General features: G+C 54.9%; 1 protein-coding gene across 1 annotated transcript in view; it reads left to right on the top strand.

Moving 5' to 3' along the window:
* MID2 (midline 2) overlaps nucleotides 1-11,195 on the top strand; it is an 88,911-nt gene extending 77,716 nt beyond the window's left edge. The window contains exons 8-9 of the mRNA XM_040614631.1: nucleotides 4,606-4,813; nucleotides 7,769-11,195. Of these exons, the coding sequence (XP_040470565.1) occupies nucleotides 4,606-4,813; nucleotides 7,769-8,171 (611 nt within the window). The 3' untranslated portion in view covers nucleotides 8,172-11,195. The remainder of the gene's footprint in view (nucleotides 1-4,605; nucleotides 4,814-7,768) is intronic.
* The last annotated feature ends 806 nt before the right edge of the window (nucleotides 11,196-12,001 follow it).

The raw sequence follows: 12,001 nt of genomic DNA, 5'->3' as shown, positions 1-12,001 counted from the left end.
TGGGTTTGCAGTGGGAGGAGGGAAGCATTTCCCCACTGAAGGGCAGCAAATGCAGCAGGGCCGTTGGTGCCCGCTGCCGGGGGACACATCACAGCAGAGACAGTGGGAAATGTCAAGGGAGAAGGTGAGTCTGCTCTCCAGGCTGTGCCCACAGCTGACCGCTCCGCGGCTGCATCTTTCCAGTGCTCGTTGAGCTGTGTCTGCCCGGCCGGGCGAGCACAGCCCTCCCTTGTGTTTCCTTCCTCAACATCGCAATTGCTCCTGCGTCGACTAGGCTTTTGAGATGATTTATCACCTCCGCCTCCTCATTTTCTCTGTGCAACTTTAAACCAAATGAAATTAGGTAAAGGCGGTGTAGTGGTGGGGCTGGAGGGGTGCTGCTGAGAAGCAAACTCCAATCCAATTCTGCCTTGTTTATTAAAATTGTATCCCTCCTGCGGTTGCTGGTTTTAAGTGCTTTCCCATGCTTTGAAAGGCGCTCGCTCTGGAAATAAGAAATGGGTGGCTTGGCAAGGTGAGAGCAATGCTGTGACAGAGCAGCACAGCAGGGAGCGAGGGTGGTTTGCTTTGGTAGCCACTCCCAAGGGACGGGGCTTGATCATTTGTTTTTTTAACGGAGTGCCAGTCATCAGAGACTCCAGCGCGTTGCTGAGGGCTCCTCCTCAGAGGTGGGCTTGATTTGGTAGGTTAAATAAGAGCCCAGTCGGGTTTTGAGCTCCCCTTGTTGCAGGCACGTGTCTGCAGCAGCTTCCTGCGTGTTTAAAACCTCAAGCAAGCCTCATCTGAAGCGCTGCACAAATCATTATGTATAACCACAGTTTGTGAGTGCCAGGAGCTCCTTTCACATGGCTGAGCTACCAAGCATCTGACCCCGGTGCCTCCTGCTTGGGCAATGGGAAGGAGAGGTGCACGGCATTAACGGGCACGCATCCTGCTCTGCCACTGATTCGGTGGTTATCCGCAGCCCGTGCAAAGTGTTTAGGGAAACTTCTGAATTTCTGAACGTTTGATTTAGCAATATATATGTATAGAATATCTATTTTCTTTCTGTGGCCAGCCTTGGTGTACAATGGGGTGTTCCTTTGGGGTGTTCGCTGCCCATCATCAGGGTGGTGCCAGCTGAAGGTACCGCTGCTTCATGCTGCACCCCCAGGGCATCCTCGCGGGCTGTCTGTCCTGCCCGTGTTTGTCATTACAGGGCAACAGGGTTTTCTCCTTTTCAAATGGGTGACTAGAAGGTAGTGTATGCTTTTCAACTGCTGTAACCTTGGCTGAAAGGTCAGCAGCTCGACAAGGAGATGGGCCAGTTAGCATATTTCACAGTCCTCTTTTTGCTCCTGAAGTGATGTTAGGAGAGATTCCTTCATCACCAGAAGGTCAAGTGTCGGGACATGTAGGGATTTCCACAGCATTGGTGCCATCAGTGCCAGCATTTAGCTGTATTTAGCTAACCTAGGGTTAGGACTAGGCATGGGACCTCTGCTTCTCCCAGCCATGCTGTCCTCAAGTCACGAGTCCTTCAGCAGCTTCCCATAACCCAGCTCGTCCGGCATAGCATCATGCGGGGTACAGGCAGCTGTGATTGCAGAGGACCCTGCCGGGCACGCGCACCAGGAATTAGAGGCAGCTGAGGTTGGGACCATTGAGAGTCTGCGAAATCCATGTCGTTTCCCAGTGCCAGGGTGATATTTTGGGGAAGGGGGTCAGATGGGAGCAGGCACCTGGCTGTGTCTTCTGAAACGCCCTCTGTCCCAAGCAAGATTTTGCGGTGCAGGCTGTGTGCTTTTTAACTTCCATCTTGCCCATCACAGCAAACTGTCTGCAGATATTGCTTGACCCCTTGACCCAGGATGTGCCAGCACAGACCAGCAATGAGAGCTGGACTCCAGTTGTTCACAGTGACCTTAAAAAGGGGTCATCTTTGTGACAAGGGCTGTGGCTGTCTCTCTCTTGACAGGGCCGAGTATTTTTATACCTCACTTCCTCAGAGCTTGTCTCTTTGCATTACTGCCGGAAAAACATCGCTACAGAAATATTGAAATAGCTAGAGGAAAGGAGGGGGCAGGTCACTCCCAATTCGCAGCTTTACTTTCAGGCCTCTCAACTCAATTACCTAGCAAATTGGGCTCCAAGGAAAATCAACACGAGCTACCACCAGGTAGAGCGTAGCGCAGATGAGCTCCGTTACGGGGTCACACTTGAAAGCTCTCCAGCCTTGCTGTAGCTAACGCTGCTTGCCACTTGCAATGGTTCCTAGCCATGGCTTGGAAACCCCCTCACTGCATAGCGTTGGCGCCGGGCATTTCTCCTTGCCAAGACTCGGTGGCCGTAGTTGAAAACAGGAGCGAGCAGTGGGGCACAGCTCGTGCAGTGCAGCGTTTCCCCCAAGCCCGGCCAGGGACCGCTCCAGGCGCCAAAGCCTGGGTTTTCAGCTGCTTGCAGTTTATTTAAAGTGTTTTGCTGAGCTGTCCGGTGCACTTTGTGCTAAAGTAGATTAATCCCTACAGAAATCCTGTCTGGTATCTGTATGGTCTTTGCTGTATCTTGCATGAAAACTCACAGCGACAAAGAACACTACAACTCAAATTTGCTTCTTTACAACATCTTGAGGTTTTGTTTGCCAAACCAGGGACAGTCTGGGGGCTTCCAGAGGGAAATCATTGAAAAATAAGGAGGTCAGGTGAAGGCCTTGCTTTGGAAGCAGGCAGTGGGGGAGTGCTGGGGAGGTCACCCAGGTGAGCAGCCTGAGCAGAAGACGCACCAAATCCCCCAGCCCTCCATATGGAACAAGTCTGTGTTTGCAGGTATTTTTCTGAGCCCGTCCCCACCTGTGTCCCTACATGCACAAGACCTGGGAGCTGGTGAGGGTTAGTTCTGTGGCGAGGCTGCTTGGCACCAAAAATTGGAGCCTTGCAGAGAAATCCATGGCACTTGCTGTTGAATGCGTTGCAGAGCTGGTGCCCAGAAGAGATGGAGTTTATCAGTGCGAGGGAGGACAGATGTTCCCCTGGCCTTGCGGATCTTCAGGAGGCTTTTTATCAAAGCAAGAAGAGCAGCTGGTGTGTGTCAATTAGGAAATAGTTTGGCTTTCTGTGTGCTGGTAACATTACAAAGGCATTGCAGTTGAGTTTCAAGCCAGCATTAAAGATCTGCAAAATCCATCAAACTCAATCCTGTTAATTGCAGAGGAAGCCCTGGGGCGTGCGCTGGCTGGTTGGCCCTGTGCTTGCACCTCCCTTCCAGCCTCCACTAAACATGGGCTGGACCTGACGCCTTTGATTTGCTTCCACCGCTGCATCCGCAGCCCAGACGTCTTCTCCAAGTGGTGAGACCTTGTTGGCAGTGGAGAAGCACTGAAAAACCTCGGGCGTGCTTCCTGTAACACGTAATGGCAGCCTGTGTGCCCCGGGGAGCAGTCTGCCTCGGCTGCTGATGGGGATTCAGGGATGTGCTCCGTGCTGCAGTACAGCTTCTGCGATACAGTTTTGTTATACCAGCACTTAAAGAGTCTGTTCTCCCTCTCCTGTCTTCACGTAGCTCTCATTACTGCTAACAGAGTATGGATCCGTTCAGGAATTGGGGCTACACGCCCTGCCCAGGTTTGGTTCATGGTGCATCCTGATGGCAGCTTCGGTGCCACTTTCCATTACCTGGAAACATCCTCCTGTTTCTGCCACCTTTTGCATCATCGAGAAGGGGCAAACAGAAGCCACTCTGATGGGGAACGAGGCATTTGAAGGAGGTCATATGCAATGAGACCCTGGGTATTCCCCAGCCCCTCACTTAAGGATCCCTGCCCGATGTGCTGGGCTGCCCAGCCTGGCTACTGTCCAGTCCGGATCCTCCCTGGGGGGCAGAGAGCTCATGCTCTTCAGCTCCTTCCTCTCTGCATTTTTGTGTTTCACCTCCTTTCCCTCTGTTTGGTCCACAAAGGTGAGTGGTTCCCAGGCTGGGGACTAAGCCCAAGGTGGAGGTGCTGCTCTCATCCCTGCTTCCCGCTGCCACGGTGCCAGGGTGGTGGCTTGCTTGCAGGCGTGGGCAGCAGCAACTTGCTTTCTCCTTCCAGAAGGCTGGGGAGCTGTAGCCGGCACCAGGGCCACGGGAGCAGCACGGGGACCAATGGTTTACAGATCAGCCCAGGAAAATAGATGCACGAGGCATGTGGATGTGCCTCAGCATCTTGCTGGGCATCTGTAATCCAGTGCCCTTGGCTAGTGGGGGCACCTTTGGCTCATGGAGGCTGTCCAAAGAGCCTGGGGCAGATGTTTCCTGCCGTGTTCTGTCTGCACAGTGATGGTAACAAATCATAGAATAATTTGAGTTGGAGAAGACCCTTAAGATCATCAAACCCAACTGTTAACGTAGCACTGCCAGGTGCACCACTAAACCATGTCCCTAAACACCACATCTACATGTTTTTTAAACACTTCCAGGGATGGTGACTCCACCACCTCCCTGAGCAGCCTGTTCCAACGCTTAACCACCCTTTCACTGAAGAAATTTTTCCTAATATCCAATCTAAACCTCCCCTGGTGCAACTTGAAGCCATTTCATCTTGTCCCAATAATAAATGTAAACCCTAATCCATGTGTCTTCTTCTAACAGGTCAGCCTTTTAAGCTGGACCCCAAGATGGCTCACAAGAAGTTGAAAATCTCCAATGACGGGCTGCAGATGGAGAAGGATGAGAGCTCCTTGAAGAAGAGCCACACGCCGGAGAGGTTCAGTGGGACAGGATGCTACGGGGCGGCGGGCAACGTCTTCATTGACAGTGGCTGCCACTACTGGGAGGTGGTGGTGGGATCCTCAACCTGGTAGGCAGCACCGTTGTCTTCCCTCCCTCTGCCAGGGTCCCCCAGATCTCTCCAGAGGTGCTGTGGGGCACACTAGGGCTAAAGGCCATGGTTTTGGCAGAGCTGCTCGTGGGCGGGGAGGTGCTTGAGACCTTAAATCCGGGTGGCTGTGGCTTTCAAGAACCTTTCAAGAGGTTTATGAGTTTCTCCTGTCTGCCAGAAGCCTTTGGGCCTGATCCAGTCAGGCTGCAAAGCGAAGCTTGTATCTTCACTTGTATATCCTTCACCTGCTGACCCTGCTAATGCTTGCCAGGGCTCAAAGCTCACCATGACAGCAGGGCAGAGGTGCTACAGAGCTTTAGATCTGCTGGGTTTTGCATGCGCCGTGCCCTCCCCTGGGCTGTCTCGGGCAAGGTCCTGCTTAGCTGGGCCAGGCGTGATTATGAAGTCTGAGCTGGAAGGGTGCACAGAGCCACGGTCCCCCTAAGCAGAGGAGACAGGGATGTCTCCAAGGGAGGTTTGCAAAGGCCTGGCAAGGCACTGAGCTGTCCCTGTGAGGGCAGGCAGCTCCAGGGGAGCCTGTTCCATGCCTGCTGTGTCACCCTGTAGTCATACCCAGCATTGCAGGCTGGCAGGAGAAATCATCCCAAGCAGTGGGTCCCCCTCCTCGTAGGGATGTACCTCTCTGCCCTGTGGTGGCCAGAGGACCAGTGGGGCAAAGCAGAGGGTGATGCTTTGCTTGCCGTTTGCTCTCACTCGCCCTGTGCTGCTGCCACATGGCTTTGTTTCAGGAGAGGCTGACTTCATTGCCACAAGCTGCTTCTCTTGAGGGAGGCCAAGTCCATGTCTCCCTCCCATCAACAGGAACAGAGCTTTGTCCCCACCTTGGGGCACCCTGGCATCTGCTGAAGGGGACCAGGCTCAGTGGAGCACCAGGAGCAGTGGCAGCCCTGGCTGCAGTGCCTCCTCCGCAGCGATTGCTCTCAGCTGAGGTTTGATGGCTGTTCCCTGGTCCAGGCTCCATGGGTGGACACTGCGAGAGTGGGAGGGTGAGAGCCAAGCCCCTCCCTGTACTCCATGGGAGATGAAGGCAGCATTGCTGGGAACTGCAGGGGGTGGGGATTGCTTTCACCCCATCCTCTCCAGCAGCCCTTGTCAGAGAGGCTTGCACAGAAGCATGGCCCTGAGTGCAGCTTCTTGCTGGCAGTAGCGTCACGCAGCATCCTTGACCCCACAGCACCTCCCTCCTGCATCTCAGCAGGCATCCCCATTCCAGGCTTGCCCTCAAGTCCAAGCCCCTGCCTGCAAAAAGCATCTGGGCAGCAGCAGAAGGGACGAGTCAGGGATGCAGGCTGGCGCACCCTTCGTTAGAAAGCAGTTTCCGACTTCAGCAATTTGATTTGTGAATTGTTTCTCGAGCAATAATTGTTTCTGGAGCTGTTTCTTCGAACTAGATCTGTTCCAGGCGTTGTTTTGCTGATGACCGAATACTGCAAGAACTTCAGAGCAGGAAATAGCTTTCAAATATATAGCAGCTCCTTGGGCTCTGCAGAGGGGTGTGTTCAGATGCAGAATGAGCACAGCCACGTGCTGGAAGCTAGCTGAGTTGGCCGTGGCCATGACTCAGGGCAAGCCTGGAGCCCTGTCTCCTGGTGGGGCTCATCGCAAGGATGCTTTGGTCAAAGGCAGAGTGGGACCTGCAGCTCTCAGCCACCCTCAGTGCCACCTCCCATCTCGCTGCACCTCAGCCCCACACCAACACTGACCCTTCCCCACCTCGCCCCGTCCCTTCAATGGTGCTGCAGGCAGGGCAGTACTTCCACATGGTTACCGCCGCCAGCGGTTCGTGGGCTGCCTCCTTTGCAGCATGTAACGGGGGCTCAGCTGATCCTCAAAACCTGTGTGCATCTCCAGGAGCTCCAGCTGAGGAAGAACCAGTATTTTGCATGCTGCTGCAAAACACATCTCCTCTCCCTCAAACAGATCCGCAAGGGACACCGCACGCCAGCCTGGCTTGGGGAACGGATCGTTGCCTGGTTTTGCCCTTCTCCCCCATCCTGCTCTCCCCAGCTGGTTGCTTTTGGCCAAAGCTCGCTGGTTCTTCCAGCTGGCCAGAGGGATTCAGAGAACAGAGAGCAGCAGCAGTCAAAAAACAGGGAGACACAGCATGCACTGTCTTCGTGCCCCCTAACTTATGACCACAAGCTTCAGGGAAATTAACCTCTTCTCCCAGGGCTTCAGGCATAGCCAAGAGGGGAGGTCTCACCGTGGGCTGGCAGCTCTGCCCTGCAGTGGCAGGAGAAGCAGATCGGGAGCTTTTTGTCCCGAGGGTTTGGAGGGGAGGGGTGTCACTTCTTGCCTTTCCCTTGAACCCTGTGCTTGCAGCCACTGGGGTCATTAACAGAGAAAAACCCTCTCCCTGACCCAGAGAGCTGGCCCTGGTTTCTGGGTGTGCCTGGCCCCCCTCTCCGTTGGGGAAGGAGCAAGCACAGCAGCACTCCTGGCTCAGAAGGCGCTCCCATCGGACCCAGCCTCCCGTCCACCCGCGGGCTGAAAAATGCCTTCACACAGAGCGCGCTTAGAAGTGAAACAGTTGGGGTTTATTATGAGAAGGCGCCTACCAGGCAGATCCCCAGAAAGCCTCTGCTGCCGAGCTGAGCCGGGAGGCATTACAGCAGCATTATCACGCTGCCACGCTGTTAAAGCTGCTTGTGCAGCACAATGGGGCTAAAATGGATGGTTCCTGCTGAAAGTGCCCAGCTGTGTCACCTCTGCTTCTCACTCTGCCTGGCAGCAGGAGGCTGTGTGGGGAGGGAGGGATGCTTTTCCCCAGCCAAGCATCCGCAAGTGGCTTTTCAGTCACAAAAAGCTGTTGCTGTGCTGCTTCCACCGTCAGGGGTGGCAGCAGCCATCAGGGCTGGACTTTGTCCCATGCCGAGGCTGGAAGTTGCTAGCAAAGCTTCTCCTCTCTTGCAGGTACGCCATCGGTGTGGCTTACAAGTCGGCCCCCAAGAACGAGTGGATCGGGAAGAACTCCTCCTCTTGGGTCTTCTCCCGCTGCAACAACAACTTCGTGGTAAGGCACAACAACAAGGAGATGCTGGTGGAGGTCCACCCGCAGATGAAGCGCCTCGGTGTCCTCCTGGATTACGACAACAACGCGCTCTCCTTCTACGACCCGGCCAACTCTCTCCACCTCCACACGTTCGAAGTCTCCTTCATCCTACCAGTGTGTCCGACCTTCACCATCTGGAACAAATCCTTGATGATCCTCTCGGGTCTACCCGCCCCGGACTTCATAGATTACCCAGAGCAACAGGAGTGTAACTGCAGGCCCCAGGAGTCCCCATACGTATCAGGGATGAAAGCCTGTCACTAGGCGTCCCTAGCCCTGCCTGTGCCCCGCGGTGGCACCAGCGATGCTGGCGGGTGCCGGTGTTCGGAGCCAGCCTCCAGGAGCCTGCTGGCAGTCATGCCGGAGAGCCGCCGTGCAGCTGTAACACTCCCAGCAAGCGAGCGCCTTCCTACATGCAGCTCAATTATTTTTTTTTTTAAGGGGAAAAAGGAAGAACCTCTGACCACGGCTAAAAATAAACTCCCCGTCAGTGAGCGCCGCTTGTGAGTGCAGCTTGTGCAACTCCTTGGCGGTGTGCTCCCATCTCTCCCAAAGCAGATTGTCACCTGGATGGTTTTGTCTTCCCTTGGGTGCTGGAAAGGCTGGGGTGGGTTTTCAGGTGCTGCTCTGGGCAGGGGGATGTCTCTTGTGTCCCCGCGAGGCGCAGGTTGGAACAGGAGGGATTGGCTTTCCGGAGCCCGTTGCTAGCTTGTCTCGAGAGCCAGGTGGGTCCTGAGCATCATTTTCTGGGGAGGACTTTCTGTCTGGCTGAAGTCCGGCAGCTGCTCTGGGGTGGTAGATAACCACATGGACCCCTCATGTTTGCTGAGCACTGGTGTTGGTTACGTGGTGGATGGTGGTGATGTGGTGGATGGTCCGCGAGGGTAGTGCTGAGGATGGTCCTGCTGCCCCCCCGGCCACGTGCATGCTGCTGCTGGCTGTGTCCCCTGCACTTAGCTGGGTTTGCAGTCCCACGTTGGAGGGCAGCCAGCCATGGACACCCACCCTGCCATGTCTCCTCCTTCGGGAGCTCAGCAGGAGTCAGGGAGGTCCCCACCATTAAGGAGCCAGCCAAGGAGTGTCTCGCCCCAGCACGGAGGTTTGGCAGTTGTTCCTTCCTGACGCGGGGTTGGGCCAGCTGTGTCCCACCATGTGCAGTTCTGCATGGAGCTTCTCTGTTAGCTCGCATCTGGTGTCCCTGCAGAAAAAACACATCTCCCCATGCTGAGCAGATGGTCACATCCTGCCCAAAGACCATCTCTGTGCTTTATGACCCAAAATGTCAATTTATGACGCCAGATTTTGGCTCTTGGTTTGTTCTCCACCACAGTGGCATGAGTGTGGAGCCATCCTGTTTGCTGTGTGGCAAAGGACTGAATCCATCATGAGGGCTCCAGCCCCTGGTTACTGAGAGATCTTTGGCTGCCACCAGTGCTCCCAGTAACCACAAGCACCAAGTCCCCTGGCCAAGCCTCAGTTTCCACATTTGCTTAAAAGCCAGGAGGAACTGGGCCAGGTGCACCAGTCCCTGCACTGCAGGGAGAAAAAGTCCAGCCTGGGTACCTGCAGCTGGGGTCCATGGCACGATTTGGGGCAGGTGGGCTGACATCTCGCCTGTGGCAGGTGGCACGGTGCGGTGGGGATGCCAGGGGGAGCGAGCATCATCGAGCAGGTTGGGCAGTGTGACGGCCCAAGATGAGCTGGTACTTGCCTTTGTTCTGTGGTGTTGGAAAATCCCTTTTTCTCCTCTGGATGTGGTGCTGTCAGGTGCCTCGGTGGCATCACGTGGGGACTGTCAGGTTGAGACCTCCGAGCTCTACCAGCCTTTTCCTTTCTTTTTTCAGACTTTGCTTATAGGGAACTACCTCAAAGCCCAGCCTCAGAGGGGTAGGTGGCTGATGCAGACAGGGTGACGGCACTTCAAGGCTTGTCCCATGAGGGCTGTGGGAGAGTCTGGTGGAACTCGGTGGGAGCCAGTTGGCCCTGTCCAAAAGTGGGTGCCCCCCCACCAGCAGCCTGGCCAGGGGGACACTTGTCATTGTCTGGTAGTGGCAGCTGACAGGCAGTAGCTCTGTTCAGGGAGACCGTGTATAAAAAGAGCCTGTTTCTCAGCACAGCAGCCCTCTGCTTTACCTGGTTGACGCTTTTGGTGACTGGTTGCCTGACGCTGTGGGACAGGAAGCGGGTGTCACCTGCAGGGAAGGGATCTGCCACCTGCACTGCCAAGCCAAGGGTGATTTTGCCTCTGATCCAGGCTGCTGACCATGGTGCCTGGTAGGGGCTGACGGCCCGCGGTACATCCCTCCCAAGCAGAGATAGCAGGTTTATCTGCTTCTTCTGCCCCCTGCATGAGAGAGCACCAGGGGGGGATGCAGCAACATCACGCCTGCCATTCCCAACCGCTAAGCACACAGCCACAATTAATTTTAAGAGGATAAGCTGCCATTTTCAGTTGGATGTTTTTTCAAAGGCACAGTGGGCTATCGTGAAAGTCCTTTCCCGGTGTGCTGGTCCCATCCAGGGCTGCTGATAATATGCCAACCTCAAACAAATCCCCGAGCACTGGAGATGGATTTTAGTGTTTGCAATCCAGGTGCCAAGCTTTCCGCTGGCACCAGCACTGCTTTGGCTTATTGCTAGAGGACTCAGTGCATCCATTAACTCAGAGCACACGAGCCATTAATGTGACATTTGCACCTGATGAAATTGCACTAATTACAGGGGGGATCCCCCCCTTCCCCGCCACCCATGTCTCGTACCCGGGCCAGGCAGGAGGACGAAGTGAGGGGAGCCCTGCTCCCCGAGCAGACAGTGCTGGCACTGGGAGCCCTTCCCGAGTCACCCACGTTTTCCTCTCCTGGTTTTGGAAAAGCAAAACCCACGCAGGCGTTAGGAGGAGGGTGGGAGGACCAGCCCCATCCCTGGTCCCTGCTCCTAGAACGATGCTGCCCCGCAGCTTTGCAGCCTTTGCCCCCGGCCCATGAGCGAGCGATCCCATCGGTTAAAGCCACCTTGGGGGTGATGACACAGCAGTAGTTCCAGCCAATGCGAGCCCCTTCAGGCCCTGCCCCCAGGGTTATGAATGAGCGCGTTTCCCACGGCCCCTGCATGGGGGCAGGACACGGGTGGAGGGGCTATGCTGGCTTATCTGCTCCTGGTGACTCCGCTGTATAGACTTGGGATGTGGTGAACTCTTCCATAATGTAACATACTTGTTTCAGTTTTGTTTTGGGGGAGGGTTGTTTGTCCTGTTACATTTTTTCCCTTTTTTTGTTGATTTGTTTTTTTTTTTTTGCAACTTCTTTGTTAATGTGTATATATATATATATATATATATAAAAAATAATATAATATATATATACGTTATCGGATATGTCTGTCTGTGGCAGAGATTGTGCACTGAGTGACATCACTGCTCCTGGGATGGTCTCTTTAGGAATCACAGTTGGCTTTCTCCAAACCTGTGACAAAATGAAGAGCATTAGCCTCAGGGTTACTGAGCCATGGGCACAGCAATAAATCAGCAACACAAGCCGGCCCGGCAGCATCCTGGCTGGCAAAGCCCCTGAGAGCACAGCAGGCTCTGTGGGGCGGCTCAGCAGGAGGGTTTGCTCTCACTGGGGATGTCACATTTGTCCAGGGGGACTTTCCAAACATGTGGCTGTGCATCCACGGGAGCAGGGGGATACGTGGTACCATCCATGCTTGTCCTGGACTGCAACCCTGACTTAAAAGTCTGTGGTCACCTGGGATGCTGAAGCCCCATCTAAAAACATCCGTACACAGGAATATTCTCCATGCTGCTGTCAGCCCCCAGAGGCTGTCATGCAAAGGCACACTCTCCAGGGCATCAGGACACCAAGTGCTCCAGCCTTCCCTTTCCCAAGCCTTTGACGGCCACAGGGACTGCTGGAAATCTCTGAGTGCTAGCCAGTTACTGCTGGAGCCTTGTTTCTCCTGCCCTTGAACCCAGATCCCACTCATACCCACCCGGTGCCTCGAGAGCTGTGGGAGGGCAGGGATGGAGGCTGATCGCATCCTGCACTGTGGTGGTGGGGCTGGGCACTGGCTGTGACATTTCTCCCTTCCGCAGA

This window comes from Falco naumanni, chromosome 14, assembly GCF_017639655.2.
Source record: "Falco naumanni isolate bFalNau1 chromosome 14, bFalNau1.pat, whole genome shotgun sequence".
NCBI lineage: Eukaryota > Metazoa > Chordata > Aves > Falconiformes > Falconidae > Falco > Falco naumanni.
The sequence above is the reverse complement of the archived record's forward strand: the minus strand, read 5'-3'. Positions and strand labels throughout refer to the sequence as shown.